Here is a 24,440-nt window from a genome sequence, read left to right as displayed (position 1 = left end):
CTAAGCACGTGTAGAAATTTTGGGGGGAATGTAGGAGGGTGTGCGGAAATTCTAAATGTAAAATTGAGAGTTTAGTATTTCGAGAGTACATTGTCAAGCTGGCAAGTGTTTAGCAAAGGGTTTCCAAGGGATTCTTGCAGCGTCAAGTGTACTAAGTGGACTCACTGGAGTATTTATGAGGTAAACGGGGGGTGTGAGAGCGTGTCAAATGGATGAGTGAAGAAAGGTTGCAATGTTGGGAGTCTGTATTAAGGGCCACTGGTATAATTATACATTAAGCACACACGGATATACACTATAGGATTATTGAGATCATTTGGATATTTTTAGGGTTTGTAGGGATTGTATGAATTCGTGAGAGCAGCAAGTACAGTGTGGACAGTGTGTATGGGTCATTAACCAATGCCAGACAAATGTTTCATCGTTGTTTTGGAGTGTTTGGGGGATTTGCAATCTGGCAAATTTGGCAGTTATTATGGAGTTTTTGAAAAGTGTCAAGTGTGTGCCGCATTGTGTATTTACTGCTATTTTGTATGCATTTACTCTTTTGGTACATGTTTGTGATATTTGGTTTGACGAGATCTATTCGGTGTCAAGAAGACGTGGTTATAAAGACACGAAGAATTTTTAACTTGGAAAATGTGACTGCTTAGTCTAAGCAGGCTGTCAGATACAGCAGAGATCTCAATCGCTCAGGGTATTCTGGCAAGATCTTTGGCAGCGTTGGGTTCACCAATGTGTGCCATGGCAAAGGCCGTGTCATGAGCTGTGAAATGCACACGTTTTTTTAATCTACACTGGAAAGAGGCGAACAGACTTTTCTTGGCTAACAGACTCAGTGGATGTAAATTTTGTCATCAACCGAGTTACACACTGACCCCTGGCCTCTTGTTAATAGTGCAAAAACAATAGATTGTATATAACAATATAGTATTTCCATTCTTTACAGTCATTTACTGCCACTGCCCAAGCTGACCAAAAATAGAAGTGTCGGGTGAGCTTCAGTCATACGCATGTGTGCGGTTTGAGAGCATGTGAAGCTCTTACATCAGCATGCACAACGTGACAAGGATAATTTTAGTTCAAGTTAATTCACCACTGCCCATTTCTGTTCAGGGAAGTTTGTGCAAAAGATCAATTTTGAGCCGAGAGGGGGGTGAGGTGGATATATGGCCGTGGAACACCAAGTCTGTGCAACATATTGCTTAAACACGCATTCCCATAACAAAACATCTGAATTAAATAATTAACATCGTACCAGTGGTCGAAAAGGGACAGTATACGGGACACCTTACGTGTTCAACTGGGACAGTATAGGATGGTATGCCATACCGTCACTTCTCACAACACCAAACACACAAATTATACCAGCACTATTCAGAATGGTTCCTATTCCTGCGCCGTGATATGTCCACTGAGGGAAACGGCTTTGTACATGAGCTGCTGCAGGACAAATAGGTTTCATGGGTTTCATACCAGTGCTTCTACACTTACATTTCGACCACTGGACAGCACCGTATGCCCATGGAATGAAAACACGTGACACTAAAATAATGTATTCGCAGGCAAACGATGCACCTATCTCAGATGTAGAGAAAAGATCAAAACAATATTATAATAATAAAACAAATGATTAATGAACAAGCCATGCAGTGAACACCTGTAAGCGCGATGTGGGCCGGGCACCAACCAGGGCCGTGCGGACAGACAGGGGAGGTTTGGCAGCGGTGGAACGGTGAATCTGGGGGAGTGGGGGTCTGTGCTGAGAGTGGGACACAGACACCTGATGAAACAACAACAACATCAAATACAAGCAAACACATCAAGCAAAACACGAGTGCTAATTCAATTCCGTGTCTTACAACTTAATTGTACTACGGACAATTTACTTTTTTTTAAGAAATTTGTCTTAGCCAACAATTGTTACAAGGAATGTATTTAATGTAATATTTATTCATGCTCATGCAGTATTTTTAATTAATTATATAATTCAGTTGTTTTTGCTGCTGTGTTTGATCTGATATCTATTTGTTTTTTTTTCTCTCTGATTTCTATTTGCTTGATTATTATGATTTGTTTATGTTTTAATTACTTAGTTATATAGGTGACTCAGCTTACTCTTGCGAATCAGCCCTATCCTGGTCTCTTTGGTTCTCATTTGGTGAAACCTAAAATAAACTTCAAACCAACCCAAATGCGATAATGCATTTTTCATTTACACATGCCTTTATAACAGTAATTCTTTATAAAGGAAAAAGCCCATTAGTGAAAAATATTTTAGGACAGTATTGTATTTTTCAGGAGGGTATTGTACATAAAAAGCAGTATACATAGTACAGGGAACAAAACCAGTCAGAGAAAACCCATGGATACAGAGCTAACAGTAAAAAATCCAAACAAATCATCAACCTATTTGCTGTGCTACTAGGTACCTCAAAAGACTGCAGGTGGGTTTCGCACCGAAGATGGTGTTTGCATGGCTTGACATGCTCAAATCAAAAGTGTTGTATTACAGACGGCACAACGAACTCCGGCAGTGTCAAACAACCCGCTTCAGAGATCAGAAGAGATTTCCTCAGTTTGTCCAAAATGACACGATGACTAATTTCACCTATTGTGAGGTATCCCTGGATGACCACTCACAACAGTGCTACACATGTGCTGCAAGAAGGGACCCAAACATTTCAATTCGTGTTTATGAATGACACGGGCATAGGGCCTTCCTGACCACATCTCCCTTCCAGGTGACAAGGTGAGATACCACAGCCACTTACAGACAGACCATAACCCTTATATATCCTGTGGCCCTCGAAGCTGATGTTAAAGGGTGCAGCTCTCCTGTAAAATTATCACGAACATCCGTGCTCTTGTTCTAGGATTGACTAAAATGCTGGGGATGCAAAGTTGCATATAGGTCTGTACGCTGCAATTCTGTTGAAAATGATTGAGACGCACAAAAAACAGCGATTTGATTTGCTGGATAGGGTAACTTGTGTTGACATGGCAGCCAAAAGGGTGGAATAATTATTTTCAACTGCATGTGTTGTATGTGTTGGGTTATGAAATTTTGATAAAAATAATAAAAATTAGTAATTTTCCAAATAATGCGCAAATCGCATTAATTATGTTAATGTGTGTATTAACGTGCATAAATTATGATAATGTGTGTAATTATATGCATAAATTATGATAATCGCGGAGATAATCGTAGTAATTTATGCGGATACTTGCGATTATGTTAATGTGAGCAGTTATGATAATTAGGCTTAGTTTCGTTTATCCAGAGTTGTATCAATCAGGGTAACACGATTATCATTGATTAAACATTTACTGATTATCTTTGTGTGTTTATGTTATTTTAGGTCTCCAGTTTCAGATCTCATCACAGGATACAGTTCTCAAGAATAAGACAGTTTTGCATGGACTTGGAAGAAACACTCGAGACTTGGTGTTAAGCAATTTTAATTCTAAACAAACACATGACACTCTCTTATCCAAAAGCAAGTATACGTCAATAAATTCATGGGCAAGATTATGCAATTAACGAAATTGAATGACTAAAACATTTCTTATTCATGTAACTCGACGGCAGCAACTGCTTTGCACGATCAGTTGGTAGTGAACGCACCACCTCGAAATGGCAACCCTTTTTGAAACGCAAAGATAATTTTTTTTAGTCTTATTCGTGTGCGTGCTGTGTGTGCGTTGTCCCCTTGTAAAATTAATTAATTCTTAGAGCCGGGAGTTGTGTCGTTAGCTTGTGTGGTGTGGGAGGATACAAACAGCGGCCAAAGGTTTTCTCTGGGTTGGGCGTGGCCGCAGCGAGTCATGCTGCTCCCTCGCTCGGGCGTGTCTCTGCTTGTGCGCTCTCTCTCTCTCCACTGCTCGATTGAGTTTGCACGACGCTCGCCAACGTGGTGCACGATGATTCCGTCGCCGGATAGCGCGCAGCTCCTCCACGAGTCGGCACGACGCTCGGTGACGTCCGAGTCGTGCTGCTCTTGCGCTCTCTCTCCCTCTACTGCCAGATGACGAGTTGGCACGACGCTCGGTGACGCCCGGGTCGTGCTGTTCTTGTTGCTCTCTCCTTGATCGCTGCCAACTTCACACGGACACTCGCCCTTGCTTCAGACTGTGTTGGGTTGTGGCTCTGGACGACGCGACTGTGCTCACTGGGTGGTGGTTGGTCTGAGTATCAAACACACTGCGCATTCGATGGCGCTTTCTCTCTCTTGGTGGCAGCCCCCGGCTTCTCCACTGCTCGATTGATTGTTGAGTCGGCACGATGCTCGCCGTCGCTCTGGACGTCTGGTCTGTTCTCACTGGGTCGTTGGTCGCTGTGTGCCTCAAACACACTGCGCATTCGATGGCGCTGTCCTCTTCCTCACAGCCGTTTGACCAGGCTTTCTCCACTGCTTCGCGCTCTCTGCTTTGCTCGCTTGATCGACGCCCGGCGATTTCCGCCCTTTTACAGGTTGATTGCTTGTCGTCACTCGTCACTCTCTCTTCTCCGTGCTTCCCTTGTTCGTGCAGCTGCCAGCTTCACTCGCACTTAACTTCGTTCTGCGAGAAGTGACACCTGCTATCGGCATCGGTGTTTCGTTTCCTCACGACGCTCCGCCAGCCGGAGTACAGCTGAAGCCCAGCCCCGACCCAGGTTGATCTCAGACTTCTGTGACTCGAACGACCCCTCCTCGTTCCATCACTTCTCGAGGCACGATCTGCCCCAGCTCTCTTGCGAGCCCCGTCGCAACGCCGCGTCGCACGCCGAGTTGCAAGACTGAGCACGCCTCGGACAGACTGCTCTCAGGCTGCCACTTTAACGATGTCTCGTGGTCCCATCTCTTCTCGAGGCACGACTGCCACAGCTCCCTTGCGAGACCCGTTGCAACGCTGAGCGCGACTCGGACAGACTGCCCTCAGACTGTCACCTTAACGACCTCTCGTCGTCCCATCTCTTCTCGAGGCACGATCTGCCCCAGCTCTCTTGCGAGCCCCGTCGCAACGCCGCGTCGCAAGCCGAGTTGCGAGACCGAGCACGACTCGACCCAGACTGCTCTCAGGCTTCCACTTTAACGATGTCTCGTCGTCCCATCTCTTCTCGAGGCACGATCTGCCCCAGCTCTCTTGCGAGCCCCATCGCAACACTGAGCGCGACTCGGACAGACTGCCCTCAGACTGTCACCTTAACGACCTCTCGTCGTCCCATCTCTCCTCGAGGCACGATCTGCCCCAGCTCTCTTGCGAGCCCCGTCGCAACGCCGCGTCGCAAGCCGAGTTGCGAGACCGAGCACGACTCGACCCAGACTGCTTGTTCGCTAAGCGCGCTTGTGCTTAACTCAAAACGTGACTCCCCTCTCTGCGCATTCTTTGCGAGAGAAAACAAAACAGAAAAAAAACAGATGTCTTTGGAATGTCAGGCACCGATTCCCCCCTCCGACCTTTTTGCTCCCTCCTTGCTTGCCAGACCCCGCTGGAAGACAAAGGTGGCTGAGGAGATTTTTGCAATACATTTATGTGGTCCTGTGTGTTACATTTATTCTTGAATTATATTTCATGAGTTCCTTCGGTCTTAGTATCGTGGTTATCATTCGTCTATGTTTAATGAATATTCGTAATGATCCTCGTCACATAATTATTTTGGGGCTTCGCCAAGTTTAGTTCTCCAGAGATTGGTGTTTTATTCTGAGTTATATTTTAATGTCCTGAGGTTAAGTGTAACTATGTTTCCACTTAAGCTTTCTGGAATTTCATACTCTTTAGTTTTTAGGAAGGTCATGTAGATAGGAAACATATAATTCTAAATAATATGTATGCGGTGAATACGAGTAATATAATAGAATTACTAATAAAAAAAACTATTGTTTGTTGGTTAATTCTCTTTGTTAAGTTTCTACTTTTCGGAAAGGAAAACGTTAAGAAAACGCGAGTGGCAAAAGTAGTTTTTCTCTGCTCTGCACCCCCTCCGTGCATCTCAAGATGTCTTGGGAGGTCAGGCCATCGATCTTTGTCCATCTGGATATCTCTGACCTCTCTGTGACCGACTTCTTGCCAGTTTAATGGCCGTTTCACAGATTCCTGGTGTGCTTGTAGTGGGTTGTTTTCATTATTTAATTTAAAAAAATATATAGATATAATAATTTTTTTTTTCTTAATTATTCTTAATATTAATAACGGTAAACAGGGCATAGATACAACAATCCGCCCTTTTAAAAATTATCAGTGGTTGATCGGCTACTGGCGAATTTTTAAACAAAGTAAATGCCCTGTTTTTTTTCGTTATAAATCCATAAGCCGCCCTCACTCTCGGCAGTTATTCCTTACCACGCGCGTGTATGTATCACAATCTTAACATGGTTACATTTGAAATAAGCAAAAAAAATGAAACAAAACATTAAACATCGGTACTAATCCATAACGCATTCCTTACAAGGCGCGCGTATGTATCACAATCTTAACATGGTTACATTTGATATAAGCAAGGAAAATACAACAAAACGTTAAACATCGATACCAATCCATAACGCATTCCTTACGACCTGCGCGCGTACGTATCACAATCTTCACATGGTTACATTTGAAATAAGCAAGGAAAATACAACAAAACGTTAAACATCAATACCACAAGTTACATCGATTCTTATCCATCATAACTACGGCGGATATTAATTTTTTTGTTTTTGTTAAATCCTGGGAAACGCTAGGTAGCGGTTTCGAACGCATTTATGCGTTACCTTCCTCATGTTACCTCGTCACCATAATTTTTCCAAGCTCCGAGTGTCTGGTTTACCACATCACTTTGATCATTCGATCACGGTTTTCCGGTTCGTTTTCGTAATTTCCCCTCTCACTCTCTCGCGTCGTGGGAGTGTGTGGTGTAAAATTGTGCTGCACATAATCAGAATTCGCGCACACAACCAACTTCTGTACTCCGTTATCAATGGCATTCGCTCTCTCTGCGATTACATGCACATTTGCCGAGTCAGCGTGTCGATTTAAATCCGTGCCTCGTAATGTTGTCCTTTTGGTTTGTACGAGTGGGTTGGATTTCAACACCATTCCCGATACGTCATGGACATTCGTCTTCATTTCAGCACTCTGATCCACATTAATTTTTGTTTCATTTGGATATTTTCCATTCAGAGGCTCACGCCTGTACTTCTCAGGGTGGGTCTCTGTGTTCCCTCTCCCTGCACCATTATCGCTCTCTTTTGCGACGCGTGGCACTGTTTTTCCTGTGCGCTCTGGTTTTCCTCTCTGTCTCTGCTGTCTGTTATCTACTGTCCGATCACACTTCAATTCAGCCCTGTCCTTGTATTCGATCTGCGCGTCATTTACGGGCGCACTGCTCGTGTTTCCTACCGCATCGTATGCATTTAATGTTTCCCGGTCGTGGCGGTATTTGCCCGCCCTGTCACTTGCAGCCTGCTTGCATTTCCCATTGAGCTCAGGGTTTAACAACACTTCGGCGGGTGGGGCGCGTGTTGGCCGCTCGCTCTCACTCACTGTGGGTGGTTCATCACGTATTTGGACCGCATTCTGTGTCATTCCTCTATTCCCTCCTGGTATAGCCGGTGGAGAAATTGATCGGAATTGGACCGATTGTGTTTGACCTCCCATCCTGCGATTATCCTGAATGTTCGCCTCCATACCTCCGCAATCTGTGTACCACCTTCCCGCTAGATGGTTATCTTGCCATCTTTGTGTGTAATTTGGACCTTGCGTGTGTCGTGGCATGGGGTGTTCATATGGTTCTGCTCTGAACCTCTCCCTCCTGCGATTCTCGTACATTTTTGGCCCAGTGTTTCTCCCATTTGGGTGCCAAATTTTTCCTGGATTGTTACTGCGCCATCTTTGTGCGTAATTTTGACCTTGCGTATGTCGTGGCATGGGGTGTTGATATGATTCTGCCCTTGGTCTCCACATTCTGCGATTCTCCTGAATGTTCGCCTCCGTACCTCCGCAGTCTGTGTACCACCATCCTGCTAGATGGTTATCTTGCCATCTTTGTGTGTAATTTGGACCTTGCGTTTGTCGTGGCATGGGGTGTTGATATGGTTCTGCTCTGAACCTCTCCCTCCTGCGATTCTCGTACATTTTTGGCCCAGTGTTTCTCCCATTTGGGTGCCAAATTTTTCCTGGATTGTTACTTCGCCATCTTTGTGGGTAATTTTGACCTTGCGTATGTCGGGGCATGGGGTGTTGATATGATTCTGCCCTTGGCCTCCACATTCTGCGATTCTCCTGAATGTTCGGCTTTGTGCTGCTCTCATTCTCGTGCCAACCTCTCTCTGGTTTATTTTGCCACAGGTGCGTGCGTGTTTGCTCCTCCCTGCATTGTGGGACTGCTTGGTGATTTTTATTCCTCTCTGAGAGGCTGGGTTCCTTATCCCTCTCCCTGTGTTCTGGATCCGAATTATGATTCTTAGCTCTGTATAACCATGCCATGTACGCCTTGCTCTCTATGCGGCGTAAGGATGCGGTTTCTGGATTCAAAACCATTCTCACCCTTTCTGTAATCTCTGGGCTCAAGGATTTAAAAAACATAATTTTGAACATTTTATCTCCTTCGTGGTATCGATTCACATCGCCTGCGTAATACGCTCTTTTAAATTGTAAAAGGTAGCCACGTGGGTCTTGGTCCATGCCCTGGGTCATCGATTTTACCGCATAAAACCCCTCAGTGAGTGTCGAATATTCTCCAAACTTCCGAATCACTGCCAGGCTCAGTTGTTTAAAATCATTTCTAACCTTGTGTGGTAGTGACTGTATCCATGGTATAGATTCTTTATGTAAGCTCCGTTTCAACAAACTCGCTTTTTCATCCCGTCTCCTCAGCCCTCTAATCATTGCCTCCTCTTCTACTGTTGCAATATGTGTGTGTATATCCATGGACTTATTGTGTGGGTCAAAATCGGGAATTCTGACTAGAGCCTTGTCCATCAATTTAAGGGTTTTACTGTTGAATAAGTATTCCGAAAGTTGATCGCCGTCAGCGTCATCATCAAACAAGTTATCATCAGGCAATCTGTCACTTTCATCTGTGCTGTGTCGGGCGTGTTTCAGCGGCGTGCATTTTTTGTGTGTGCGCTCTGTGCCGTGTCGCTCGTGTTGCCATTTCCCTTCAGTTTTTGCCTCTGCCCTTAGTGCAGCATGTCCTGGCGATTTTACTTTAACTTTTGTGCGATCAGTCCCTGGACTCTGTCCACGTACCCAAGAGTGTGATTTACTGTTACTTTCATATTTATTCTGTGGATCAACGTCTGTGAGTTTCGCTGGTGTCGCGAGCACTGATTTCTCCTCCCTCTCGAGGGTGTGAGGACAATTCTCCTCGTTTATTAGAGACGATTTCTCTCCCGTTTCCTTTCCAAATTTTTCCTCATTCCACAATCCCTGTCTGTATGCCTGTGTGGGAAGGCATGAGTCCTGTCCTGCCTTCTCTGCAGTTTTTGCATCGTGTTCGCCTTCGTTACATTTTATCCAGTCAATTAGTTTCCCCCGAGGTGTTATCGATACAGCTCCCTTCCCATATGTCTCTCTGACTGTACTGCTTTGTAACAGATCGGTTGGTACGTTTTAATACGAGCTCCCAGTACCCCGTAATCCATTCAAAAATTAATCTTAATCCTAGCATCTCAACTGTGGCAGGAGTTACTTTGACATTTCCTTTCAGAGTGCATATAAAACAATTATCTCACAGAGTGTAGTCAATTTGACTCGAGCTATTCTGTTATTTTCCGATTCAGAGTGCGTACCTCAAACACCATTTATCACAGGATGCAATCGGTTTGATACGATATTATCTTAATTCCACTGTCTTTGTTTCAACCTGCTATTCTGGGTTTTAACCTCAGAGGGCGTTTTTTTTTGTTTTATGCCCGTTTACATTCACCATGCAATGTTCGATCACGATATTCTAGTTAACACGTAGTGATTCATTCCATCATCCATGCAAAACACTGTCTGCGAGAGATCCCGGACGACGCCACCCCATTATTTTCTCCCATTTGTTGGGTTATGAAATTTTGATAAAAATAATAAAAATTTATAATTTTCCAAAAAATGCGCAAATCGCATTAATTATGTTAATGTGTGTATTAACATGCATAAATTGTGATAATGTGTGTGATTATATGCATAGATTATGATAATCGCGGAGATAATCGTAGTAACTTATGCGGATGCTTGCGATTATGTTAATGTGATCAGTTATGATAATTAGGCTTAGTTTCGTTTATCCAGAGTTGTATCAATCAGGGTAACACGATTATCATTGATTAAACATTTACTGATTATCTTAGTGTGTTTATGTTATTTTAGGTCTCCAGTTTCAGATCTCATCACAGGATACAGTTCTCAAGAATAAGACAGTTTTGCATGGACTTGGAAGAAACACTCGAGACTTGGTGTTAAGCAATTTTAATTCTAAACAAACACATGACACTCTCTTATCCAAAAGCAAGTATACGTCAATAAATTCATGGGCAAGATTATGCAATTAACGAAATTGAATGACTAAAACATTTCTTATTCATGTAACTCGACGGCAGCAACTGCTTTGCACGATCAGTTGGTAGTGAACGCACCACCTCGAAATGGCAACCCTTTTTGAAACGCAAAGATATTTTTTTTTAGTCTTATTCGTGTGCGTGCTGTGTGTGCGTTGTCCCCTTGTAAAATTAATTAATTCTTAGAGCCGGGAGTTGTGTCGTTAGCTTGTGTGGTGTGGGAGGATACAAACAGCGGCCAGAGGTTTTCTCTGGGTTGGGCGTGGCCGCAGCGAGTCATGCTGCTCCCTCGCTCGGGCGTGTCTCTGCTTGTGCGCTCTCTCTCTCTCCACTGCTCGATTGAGTTTGCACGACGCTCGCCAACGTGGTGCACGATGATTCCGTCGCCGGATAGCGCGCAGCTCCTCCACGAGTCGGCACGACGCTCGGTGACGTCCGAGTCGTGCTGCTCTTGCGCTCTCTCTCCCTCTACTGCTAGATGACGAGTTGGCACGACGCTCGGTGACGCCCGGGTCGTGCTGTTCTTGTCGCTCTCTCCTTGATCGCTGCCAACTTCACACAGACACTCGCCCTTGCTTCAGACTGTGTTGGCTTGTGGCTCTGGACGACGCGGCTGTGCTCACTGGGTGGTGGTCGGTCTGAGTATCAAGCACACTGCGCATTCGATGGCGCTTTCTCTCTCTTGGTGGCAGCCCCCGGCTTCTCCACTGCTCGATTGATTGTTGAGTCGGCATGATGCTCGCCGTCGCTCTGGACGTCTGGTCTGTTCTCACTGGGTCGTTGGTCGCTGTGCGCCTCAAACACACTGCGCATTCGATGGTGCTGTCCTTTTCCTCACAGCCGTTTGACCAGGCTTTCTCCACTGCGTCGCGCTCTCTGCTTTGCTCGCTTGATCGACGCTCGGCGATTTCTGCCCTTTTACAGGTTGATTGCTTGTCGTCACTCGTCACTCTCTCTTCTCCGTGCTTCCCTTGTTCGTGCAGCTGCCAGCTTCACTCGCACTTAACTTCGTTGTGCGAGAAGCGACACCTGCTATCGGCATCGGTGTTTCGTTTCCTCACGACGCTCCGCCAGCCGGAGTACGGCTGAAGGCCAGCCCCGACCCAGGTTGAACTCAGACTTCTGCGACTCGAACGACCCCTCCTCGTTCCATCACTTCTCGAGGCACGATCTACCCCAGCTCTCTTGCGAGCCCCGTCGCAACGCCGCGTCGCAAGCCGAGTTGCGAGACCGAGCACGACTCGACCCAGACTGCTTGTTCGCTAAGCGCGCTTGTGCTTAACTCAAAACGTGACTCCCCTCTCTGCGCATTCTTTTCGAGAGAAAACAAAACAGAAAAAAAACAGATGTCTTTGGAATGTCAGGCACCGATTCCCCCCTCCGACCTTTTTGCTCCCTCCTTGCTTGCCAGACCCCGCTGGAAGACAAAGGTGGCTGAGGAGATTTTTGCAATACATTTATGTGGTCCTGTGTGTTACATTTATTCTTGAATTATATTTTATGAGTTCCTTCGGTCTTAGTATCGTGGTTATCACTCGTCTATGTTTAATGAATATTCGTAATGATCCTCGTCACATCATTATTTTGGGGCTTCGCCAAGTTTAGTTCTCCAGAGATTGGTGTTTTATTCTGAGTTATATTTTAATGTCCTGAGGTTAAGTGTAACTATGTTTCCACTTAAGCTTTCTGGAATTCGTACTCTTTAGCTTTTAGGAAGGTCATGTAGATAGGAAACATAGAATTCTAAATAATATGTATGCGGTGAATACGAGTAATATAATAGAATTACTAATAAAAAATAAAAAATTTGTTTGTTGGTTAATTCTCTTTGTTAAGTTTCTACTTTTCGGTAAGGAAAACGTTAAGAAAACGCGAGTGGCAAAAGTAGTTTTTCTCTGCTCTGCACCCCCTCCGTGCATCTCAAGATGTCTTGGGAGGTCAGGCCATCGATCTTTGTCCATCTGGATGTCTCTGACCTCTCTGTGACCGACTTCTTGCCAGTTTAATGGCCGTTTCACAGATTCCTGGTGTGCTTGTAGTGGGTTGTTTTCATTATTTAATAAAAAAAAATATATAGATAAAAAAAAAATTCTTAATTATTCTTAATATTAATAACGGAAAACAGGGCATAGATACAACACATGACTATCTTCAATAACGAAATGTTTACTAAACTGCCTTCATTAATTTGAACAGTACTGCGTTGGTTATTTTAATCACACTGTAGTTTATAATTTTTACCTCCCCACATTGTGTCAGTCATGGCGATTCTTACACCAGTCTTCACCACATTGGGCTGTGTGGCTCGGTAAAGGTGGATATCCCAAGGGCCATTTCAAACACCACTGGATGAGACCGTAACCCATATCACCGGATTCATGAAGGTTGTTTTCTGAAATGCCACTATTAATCAGTGTACTCATGCATATCAACACACACCAATCCAGGGGATTCCTCACCTACAGATCCTCAATACAAGTGGTCATTACACTGCAAAAAATGAGGCTCAACGATAGCCTAAATCGCTTCATAAATTGAGCACCTTTCACTTTGTTATTTTTTCCAATTATTGAAAAACTACTCGTGATACGAACGTAAAATTCAACACTACTCACCTGGTTGGTAACAGTAACATAAGGTGTGCTGGATTGAAGATGGATGGTGTCAGCTTCTTGCAGTGAGTTGACAGAGCCAGTATCAATCCTCCGCACAGGAGTATTTGGCCTTCGAAGGGGGCTGGCTACTCCAGACGTTGTTCCGGGCCCTGGGGAGACTGTGGGCGGCGTGTAGGAGGCATGGGGTGGTGGGGAGCCGTACGGATGAGGCAACACTGCAGGAGGCGGTGGCGTCATCCAGCGCATCTCCTCCTCCTCCACCATGCTCCCCAGCACACACGGCGCAGTGTGTAATCGCTGCAGCGACGTATTGCTCTGCTCAAAACAAGATGTATCATCTCAATCACAATGCCTATGATATCAAAGAAATCCACATCCTGCCAGCTAAAACTTCACATACGCAAACGCAAGTGAGTCAATTTTTGTGCTTAAGCCATTTATTTACAAACTCCGTTATTTGTTTGTGTCTTGCCGAGATTAAGATATACACTAAGCAAGTGTGGAATGCCATAAACATGTTTGTTGAAGCACGTTTCAAACAACACCCAGAGAAGTGTACAAAAATCTATCGGCCTTCTTGTGTATTATACAAAAACCATAATATACAAGAGTTTCTGAGTGGCTGTATTGCGGTCAACTTGTCGAAGGTCACCGTAAATTCAACTTGTGCAAATGCCATCGATAGGCAGCAGTGAGACAGAGAGACAACTGTAGACCAGTTTCCTCCTCGTTAGGATTATTCAGTACAGTGTAATCACAAATGCCCACTGCTACAAAGTCTGTTTCTGGGAACCCACTTCTACACTATGGAGATCATTGCGTAGATTTTTCTCCAGTTTTTCCCTCCACATTTAGAAACACGCATTTGGAGTCCATAAGAGGGTTTTTTTGGGTTAGATTGTATATAAATATAAAATGTCGCGAAACCCGCCACTACTCAACAGAGCCAATTAGTAAGGTTTGTCACAGAAACAAAACATGCTCAGCACACGGGTGTATTGGAGAGTGAACCCAAAATTGTAAATGCTGTGACAAGGAAAGGGATCACTTTGGATGTTCAAATGCAAGCGATGAGGAGTCGGGTAGAGGCGGTGAGATGCACTGGTGAGTAACCGTTTCCTTAGTTAACATCGTTAATAATCCCTAAAAAAATATCCTGAACCAGAAGATTCCTGCTGGATACAACTGCATTTGCGAATGTGACTTGTAACTTTCATCCTGGCCCATTCATCAAGTTACATTTTAACGTGCAATTTTATTGAGGGACTGTGTGGCGTTGTCTTGGTGTGGTCTGGGACTGTTCTTGCTGTTGTTTTGCTGCCTTGCTCAAGCTTGGGAATGTGTGTACTTTTGCAATTAGAACTTATCCACTTTATCTATTTTTCTATTTTACGTATTTATTTTTTAGCAATGTACTTACCTTTCCTATACTTTGCGCACTCCTATAGTGTTTTTCTAGTGTTTGTTGTTGTAACGTTCTGACCCCGTGCCGCTACTGGACATCTGTAGAAAAGAGCTTTATAGCTCATCAGATTCCTCCAAGATACAGAAAGATGCTGGTAATACTTATGGATGTTATTATAATAAAACATTTATTCGTAAAATTATATTAACATCTGTATAATTAGCACTTCCCGATACCCCAATTAAGCCCTCATATATCACTCATCATGCTTTCGGGAATGCATCCCCATATATACAATGCTATAACGACCCCTTTTTATCGCTGATTTGATTCACGCTCACTTATCAGGGAACGCATCTCGAACGCTACGTGAGGTATGCGTGTACACTATTAGTCATTGCAAAGCACATCCAAAGATGAATTTGTCTGAATGTGTTGAGTTTATGAAATTTGCAATCGTGTGGCTTTGTGGGTCATGAACACACCTTTATCTGCTGCCTTTGCTTCCATTTGTGGAGCTCCAAAGACACATCTTGGCGGTACTGGAGGTTCTGTTGCTGCTGCTGCTGCTGTTGTCTTGAAGACACGGCCATGCTGTCTGGACGCCGAGGCATGGCTTGAGGTGCTGGGACTGAGCTGTCCGTGTATTGCCCACTCAGCCCCACGTGGTAACTAGGCATGGCCGGAGGCATGGTTTGCACGGAAGCAATACTGCAAAAAGAACAAGTGGTTCAATACGATTAATATTCCCTGTAAAGTATTCCCATGTCATACTGTATTGCGGCACTCTTCTGCAAGTGGACTTTTATAAATCAGATATTTTTACATAAGCTCATATTATGAAACATGTATATATATAAGCTATCAACTGTGTTTTAAACAGGGCTTTATTACTCACAACAGACTTAATTGGAAAAAATTAAAAAGTGCAAGGTGCACAATTTATGAAGCCATTTAGGCTATCGTTGAGCCAAATTTTTTGCAGAGTAATGACCACTTGTGTTTAGGATCTGTAGGTGAGGAATCCCCTGGATTGGCATGTGTTGGTATGCACGAGTACACTGATTAATAGTGGCATTTCATAAAACAACCTTCATGAATCCGGTGATATGGGTTATGGTCTCATCCAGTGGTGTTTGAAATGGCCCTTGGGGTATCCACCTTTACCGAGCCACACAGCCCAATGTGGTGAAGACTGGTGAAAGAATCCCAATGACTAACACAATGTGGGGAGGTGAAAATTATAAACTACGATGTGATTAACCCACGATCTGCCTAGGAATCTAGATGGGGGGGTGGGTACCTGATCATACCCCCTGGTCACCAGGGGGTATTGTCAGCCACAAACAATGCTTTAAAGGTTATAAAACTCTCAAGGGCAGGTCGCCAAAGCCTCAAAAGGGGCAGCGTATAAGAGTTTAGGTCCAAGTGAAGATTCCAAGTGCAGATTACGTGGGGACCTGACCTTCAGCGATGGGAGGAAACAACCACGCTGAGCGTCGACCACCAGGAACTTGGCCACTCAGGCCAAACCGCAGGACAAAGGGTCCACAAGGTGGCACCACACACACAACTGCTACCAATGGAAATCTTAGACTCTCTAGGTAAAGGGTCTTCGGGAGCTAATCAGCAGCTCCTGCACATCTTGATCCAGACCTAGGTGATGGAACTTGAGCCTCTCAATGACCATGCCATAAGGCTGAAACATTGAAGCCCCTGACACCAAAAAAACCTCGCTGGGAGAGGAGATCTGGGACATTCCAGAAGTGGCAAGAGGACTGCCTCCATCAGGGCCAGAAGATTGGAGAACCATGACATCCTCGCTCAGGCAGAAGTGACGAGAACCACCCACACACACTCCTTGTTGGCTTGGAGGATATGACGACTGCTCCTTGTCCTCCAGGATATCGAAGGCGTGAGCCATACTCATCTGGGCAGCCAGGCAAGCACACGCAAGTGCCAATGGTGTGAAAGTACACAAAAGTGCAGGAAACGATGATGGGCAGCAACAATGGAGATGTGCAGATAGGCATTGTGGACATCTATGGATGCCAACCAATCCAGGAGCTGCACAGCTATTGTCATTGCTACCAAAGATTCCATCTTGAAACAGTGGTACAAGAGAAAGTAGTTGAAACGCCATACATTCTGAATAACCCAGAACCCCACCGTTTGCCTCACAAACCCTCACAAATGTGGAGTAGAACCCCATGCCAAGCTCAGTGTCTGGCACTGGTTTGGACTCAATTCTCCTCAAAAGCTTGCGCCTCATAAACTGCATCCTTTTAAGAGTAAAACCTTCATTGTCACCTCCCATTTCTTCATCAAAGGGAGACTCGAAGTAGGAGGCATAAGTGGGAAGGGGTCCACCTCAGGGACCCTCACGACTCACGGGCCCCCCAAAATCAAAAGCCAGGTCTATGCCGGGCTCCACCCAATGCAGTCATAGCCCACTGTTGCCTCCTAAGAAATGACATGGGAGGACAAGGCAAAAAAGTCCACAGAGAAGGATAGATATCATATATGAGCTGCAGGAGGGCCTTGCCCAACAAGAGAGACAATTGGGGGGCACCGTGCGATTCCTTAGAAGCCGCAGAGTCATCCTTCAGATGCCGCAACCCAGATGAAGCCAAACGACGTGGCTGCTTATCACTCGGCATCTGCAGTGTTGTCCGCATGCCAGCAGAACTCAGGGCCAGCCCATGGCAGGCCACACCGCACTTCCGGATCACCGCCACTGTTCTGGTTTTCCCCTTAGGGGCAACCAATCTCATAGGCGACTTGGATCGTGCGCCTCCCTGCCCCTCCGGGGTAGAGCACATGCCTGAAGGGCCGGACATTGCTTCATCCAAAGCATCCAAGGAATTCTGAGCCATTTCCCAATTGTGCTAGATGTTGAGGCGCCGCAATCCACTTGCTCCAGTGGCAGCCGTACAAGACGATGCTCAAGCAATGTCACGCCGTGCGTTTTCCCAGGCATTGAGAGCATGAGTCATGGGTGTCGGTCAATTTTGAGCCACCCCCCAGCCCCCCCCCCCCCCCCCAGACTCGGTGCGCCACGTTAAGGGCGCCGCCACACCTGATGCAGAAGCTGAGCTGTCAGATTCCACGCTCAGCACTTGGCCAAGCACCTCGGCAACCTTGGGAACAATTGAGCCTGTCCCCAAGCTAGCCCAAGCTGGTCGTGGCCACTAATACTAACTTTCTCAGACTTGCTGACAGGTGGCTGGAGGACACGTGCTAAGCGCCCCAACATCGCCACCCCCACCTCAAACCCCTCCTTCCCCTGGAAGGGTGAGACTCCCACTAGCTGTAAATTTATCTATCTAAAATTGCACCTCCGATAAGCATGGTTGGCTTCGTACGGTGTGAAAGAAGTTCATGGAGATAAAGATTCAAGACTACGAGCCTGGTGTGAGGGTGACCGCCGAATTAATAATAACGTTTCTTAATATTTGTGAAACCACTGATGAGGCCTTCGCCTTGGTTATGGGGGTTGTTTGATCATCATTCACGATGCTGGTGAGTGCGGGTTGTGAACAGGGACCCAGAACCGGTTCAGATGTCACTCACCACTGGTTTATGGTTGAGGCCAGGAATCAAACTCAGATAGTTAAATATACTATAAATAAATATGTGGGATTCTTTAGCCAATACTTTGGGAGTCTGCCTCGAATGAGTATGCAGTGAAACTGCTTTCATCCGTGATCTATGTTGTCCAATCTGTATCTCATCCATATTAACAAATAAAAGGAATGGTGCAACACATTTCTCCCATTGTCCATGGTTTATCAAGAATAAGAAACATTTGAGATGCGATTGTTGTTTTCAGTCAAAATTACTCCCCAAGGCTTGCATAAACATAAGCACACCCTTGGGAAGATTGGGTGCATCCAGACTTAGCTTATCCACTTGGCATGAATAACCATAACCAGCTATAATCAGCTATAATCATGGATTCCAGTAGACATTCCAGCTATTATGCTGAAATATTCTCAAAATGTATGTTTAATCCACTTCAATGTTTACCTAGCTAACTTTGTCAATTACAAAGCATTGCAACTAGATAGGAAAACAAAGTAACATTTGTCCTCTCACAACAAAGAGTGCCATGGATACTACTCTGCTAGCTGGACCATGAGAGGTATTATTATTCCGCATGAGTAGTATATTGCATTTTAAACTGGGGAAAAAAACGTAAATAAAGTAACTTTATCAGTACCTAGGTTCCCACAAGGCCATGCAGGAGGGAGCGTGGCACAGTTTGGTGCCAGCTATCATAGATTGCGGACATGTCGCTACAGTTCTCTGCGGTGAGTACGTCTGTAAAAACAGTGGCGTTATACGTCTCTAAATAAAATGTACGCGAACCACTTGCGCATTCCGACATTCAGCGGTGAACGGGACCCACACCCTGTAACTTGCAGACATCTCAGAACGGTAAGGGTTTAAGTACAATAATTGAACACTTCAAATCAGGCAGCTCTGTTGTCTGTCTGTTAAGGGAGGGGGGGGCAGGGCCCAGTAACTCTTGTAACGATGATCCAATATCGACGAACTTTACTATCAAGTGTTGTTGCTATATGGGCCTTGCTCTATAGAGAACCAGCCAATTTGAACAGTTGCCCAAACGTTAGAGACTCGTAAAAACATGCCTTCCCATCCCAGCCATTGCAGCCGGGGTGTGCCCTCGCCAGTAGAGCCACCATCCGAACCCCATTGCCTTATTGTGGCCTAAGGGCATAATGATTCTTGCAAACCTGACATGAGCGCTTCTGTTATCATTGATAATGAGCAAACACTTCTGAGGATAAATGCATGTTGGAGAGCATGACTTAATGCATATGGGTGCTTTTTGTCCATGTTTCTCCTAGTTTTAACTTTAATTGTACTGTAATTGAACAAGCAGACATTCACATTTTAAGGTTGTACAAAACGTAAAAAAGTGTGTATAATCACCTCATTCTGTCACCTTCAACTTTCTCTTTCTGTGTCCTCACCCAGTATTCCAAATGCACCATAGAATTCCTCTTCTGTGCCTGCCGCTCAGCCTCTGAACGAATGGCATGGCTGTGGCTGCTATAAGCCCCAATACCCCCGTCCAGTGAAATTCGGCTCTTGGTCAGTAGTGCTGGCCTACTGTCTACGCCTACGTGGCTCTGTCTATTGGCTCCACAATCAAGAGCTGTTTGGCTTGGTCTGTAAGTATATGCTTCTTCAATCAGGCCTGTATAGCTCGGATGGAATTCTTCTGAATGAAAAAATGTTTGGTTCTGTCTCTGGGTAACTTCATGTGGAATGACTTCATACTGCTTGTAAGTATTTTCATCCAATGTCTTCTGGTTTTGCAAATGTGTGACAACTTCTTCATCTAAGGTTGTCTTGCTTAAGCTTATTTGTGCCCCGTGAATTAAAGAAGTTATGCTTTGAAGATACATGTCTTCATCATCAACCAGATTATTTTGACTTCGAAAATATGGCCTCACACTTTCACAATACACTTCTTGACTCTTTGTAAGCTCCGATTTACTGTGGCAGAATGTCTTCTTACTCTGTTGATGAGTATTAGCGCTATTTATTGCAGCTGGCTTGTGGAAATATGCAGTATTGGTATTAGCAGCGACTTGATTTACATGTTGCGTGCCTAAACTATCGTTTGGTATGACTGCATCTTGCTGATAATGGCACATTTTAGCATCGTGTACTGCCCGGCTTTGCCTAGTTGTGGCTGCATTTCCATCAGAATACAATGCGTGAGTCTTTTGTAATTCATCATAATTTGCAGTACTTTGTCTATTATAGCGATCAGAATAATCTGATCCCATCGGTTTAATGTCTGACTTAGAAACTACTGCTGTACAACTATCATTGTTCATTTGACTTATATTTTGGTTTTGTTCGTAAATATCTCCGTCGCTGTATAAAGGTACATTCCTCTCCTCATATAAAGGTATTGCACATTCAAGGACACATTGCTTGTATGCGCCTGTGTCACTAATTTGTGGCAATGAGCTCTGCCTATATTTAGAGGTTTCTTTTTCCAGGTGTGTTGGGTAATGCATGTGCTTCAGACTATCTTCTGTCTGGTTGTGACATGACGTTTTTCTATCACTTAAAACTGCATGGTTTTCCATTCCACCATCTAACATTTCTAGGCTCGGGTGATGCGTATAATTTCCACTGCACAATGACGCTTGGCTTTGCCTATGTGAGGCTGCTCCATGCTTGTAGAAGGTGCTCTGTCTGTCACTTGCGGGACTTCTATTGCCGACGGCACTGCCCACACTCGTGCTACGCTGAGGAAGCGTGGCTTTCTGCTTCTGATCTCCCTGCGTCACCTCTGAGAAATGGCTCTGCAACCTCGGTCGATGTTCACGCCCCTCGGCGCTGTTTTGTGTTGTGCTTTCCATTTGAAATCCAGGCTGTTGGCATCCTTCACTAAATGTCATTTTCCGACCATCATTCCTTGCATTGAAAAACAATTTTTTATCCTCTTCATTTTGACCATCGGCGTGATGTTCTTCCAGTTCCCAAAAGTCCCTTGGTTTAGAAATGTCTCTGAAATACCGCTCCGCATCGTGTTCTCTCTGAAGATCCTCTCTCTTCCATACCGATGAAAGTCTCTTCCCAACATCTTCCCGTGGCAAAATCAAGTCACTTCTCTCAAAGTTTCCCACGGTGGGAATTTGTACATTCCTTAACACCTTGTCATGAGTTCGGGGTACATCCCTCTTTTCATATCCTTCGTACAGTCTCGTATCCATGTGTTGCATTTTAAACTCCAACTTTGACATTAACAGTTCACCCTTTGTGGTGTCATTTATCTGATTAAATTCATTTGCCGAACACGGTGATGCATAGTCTCTTTTTAATTCACTTGCATCCCTCAAACGCTTGCTCTCTGTGTGGTTGATTAGCATCAGGGGCCTTTCTTGGGATTTCTTCGAGGAATTGCTGCTGTAAATAAATAAAACCATACAAATTAAATAAATATACAGCTTAGAAATAAAATCTAAGACACATTTGTTTAAACACCTGCACCACGTTTAGGTATTAATGAACGACATTCAAAATATTGAACTTACACTTCAGCACACCACAAAGTAAAACATTTCTATTGCTAATGGTATTGATTATTATTTCGTCATCTCAGTCCCAAAAATCAAGAGGGAACTTCCGAAAGGCCTCATTGCTCATCTCCAAGAGCATTGTCAAGGCGACAATCTAGAGCAGTGGTTCTTAACCTGGGGTGCACGCACTCCCTGGGGGTGCGAGATGCCCTTTCTGAGAACCAAAGGGGGTGCAGGCTACAGTAAAGGTTAACTTGCATCCCACATTTACAGTAGATGACACGATACTGATTACTGCTGGCCGCTCTCCGGATGACGTGATTGCTAAGCTCCAAGGTGATTTCAACAAACTACAGCATCAGCTAGTTGCTCTTAAACTAGTTCTGAATACCACCTTAAATAATCATCAAATAGAGCAAGTCAAGATCTATAGGTATCTTTGATTCAAAACTGAATTTTCAAGATCACATTGATTATATTGGTAAAAAGACAAAATACAAATTTGGTTTTCTGTATTGACACAAGCACTGCTTCCTCCCTATGTTCCGCTTGGAATTGATAAAAGCTACCATACTGCCTCTACTTGATTACTGTGACATCGTATATAAATCAGCCCCCAGTACTATACTGAAGAAGCTTGACTCAATGTATCACTCGGCCTTAAGATTTGCATTGAACTGCCCATACAGGACCCACCACTGCGATCTCAACATTGGGTCAAACTTAACTTATCGTACTGATCGACGGCTTGTAAATCAGATCTTATTTATGCACGATGTACTTACAAAAAAATCAGCACACTACCTGCTGGATCTCCTCACTGTTTCGAGGAACAAATGCGACCTAAGCTCATTTACCAGCTTCACATTCCTTATTGCCGTACAAATACTGGAGGAAGGGCCTTTTCTATTGATGCCCCCAGGATCTGGAATGCTATCGCCAATAAACTGCAACTTGGATCACTACCTGTGAGATCTTCACTCAAAACTGCTCTAGAGGAGTTGTACACCCCTAGCTGCCACTGATATTCAGAATGGCCTGAAATCAAATGTATCATTCCGGATGACCGCTGCAAAGTATGATCTTGAGTTTTGATTATAGTGTGCTGATCTTTAAAGGTGTATTGAAATTTTTTGACACTGATAATCCTGCTGTTATGGAGTGACTCATGTCGCCAGCTATGGCTGCAAAGTTTTGTTGTACATGTTATGTATATTGTTTATTGTTAAATTTGAATCACAGTTCCTATGATCACTGTTACATTGTTTTTATAGCGTTATTTTGGTGATTTTGAAAACGTTTTGGTTTCGCAATATTTATTTGTTGTAGTACAGAGTTAGCCTGATAACTTTCATCTAAATTGTCTTATGGTTGTTATTGTTTGACTTGCATCCCACTGGGATATTTGCACACAGAGTTGATATACGGTGTTCTTTCTGGAAGACTTTGCTGTTTTTTCCTGGATTTTTCTGTTGCGTGTAGTCACTCTAAGATGTTTCTTGTTCATGTTTTGTTTGTTGCGGTTGCACCCGAGTCAAGAGCCGCATGGCCCACAGGGTTATACCTAATAAATTAAACTGAAATGAAACTGAAAAAAGAACCACTCATCTAAAGAATACTACCATCTCCAAAAGACTACCACCATTTTGTCCGACTGTTGAAAGTAGCAGTCACCCACGTAGGGCTACAGGAAAGAATATGTGCCTTTCTGGCCCAAGAAAAGCCAGCGACTAATGGCAGACTTCAATGCGACCCAGAATCAGAATATTTATTTATCCTGGAAGAACCTGATGAGCTATGCAGCTCTTTTTCACAGATGTCCAAGACACCGGATACAAAAATGGGACTCATGGATCCCCTTGAAGAAGGCAGTTTGGTGTATTGATGAGAAACCACAAAAAAACCTGGACTACTCGCTCTCCAGCAGGAAACCCCGGAACCTGCACCGTCAGCTTGGAGATGCTTCACTGCCCCCACCTGGTTTTGTGAGCTACCCTGCAAGGTGCCACGGGTGCCACGGTGGCAAGATGTTAACTACCTCCCCTGGTATACAGGAAGTCATGGGTTCGATCCCAACCCTGACGCCTGCTATATATTTGGAATTTGCATGTTTTCCCCGCGGTCGCGTGGATTCTTTTTCAGGTCCTCCGATTTTTACCTCCACATTTAGAAACATGCGTTTTCAAGTATTTGGCTGCTGCTAAAAATTTCAACATAAGCCACTTCGTTGAGCTATCATTTGTGATAACCAGGTCGCTTTTGAAAAAGAGTATATCGCTCAGTGGGCCTTACCTGGTAAATAAAAAATTGTTTATAGTTTTATTTAAGTTGGCACCTTCGAAGGTGGCGCACTTATACTGGGAGCACAATCACTGCCCCGGTCAGTTCACGTGTACAAGGGGTGTCTTTTTGAAGTTGCATTGTAATATCCACGAACATGTTACAAAACGTACCATCTGCTACAAAATTGGATGTTAAATACCCATGGCATCACCATGTTAAAGAACCGTAACCACTTCCACGTTGGAAAACTACCTCGAAGAAGTAAACAAAAACAACAATACCTCTCTAATAAAGCTACCCAGAATTGAAACAAAACATTTAGTTAATTCGGTGGACTTTTAGAAGGGCTATGTAAATAACATCGTTCACAAAAGTTATGGAGCCGAAAATGTTACTTCTTGGGTGAACGGTTTTACCTTTGTGGGATACCAAGTTGCAGTCGTGATGCCAGACTCATGGCCTCCAGCCATCGCTGCATTTCTTCCGGTGTTTCTGCACTGTAATAATAAGTGCGCATCCCTGTATGCTCTGCCTGGGATGACAGTACACCCATTGGGGA

General features: G+C 44.4%; 1 protein-coding gene across 1 annotated transcript; it reads right to left on the bottom strand.

Moving 5' to 3' along the window:
• Positions 1 to 1,633: 1,633 nt before the first annotated feature.
• LOC144720437 (uncharacterized) lies at positions 1,634 to 24,440 on the bottom strand. Its single transcript, XM_078597239.1, has 5 exons — positions 24,298 to 24,440; positions 19,488 to 21,485; positions 15,014 to 15,239; positions 13,124 to 13,438; positions 1,634 to 1,762 (listed from the first exon to the last, which is right to left on the bottom strand). Exons 1-5 carry the CDS (start codon positions 24,432 to 24,434, stop codon positions 1,634 to 1,636), a joined length of 2,805 nt encoding a protein of 934 aa, XP_078453365.1. The 5' UTR covers positions 24,435 to 24,440.

The sequence above is a fragment of the Lampetra planeri genome, chromosome 8 (assembly GCF_965212315.1).
Source record: "Lampetra planeri chromosome 8, kcLamPlan1.2.h2, whole genome shotgun sequence".
NCBI classification, from domain to species: domain Eukaryota; kingdom Metazoa; phylum Chordata; class Hyperoartia; order Petromyzontiformes; family Petromyzontidae; genus Lampetra; species Lampetra planeri.
The sequence above is the reverse complement of the archived record's forward strand: the minus strand, read 5'-3'. Positions and strand labels throughout refer to the sequence as shown.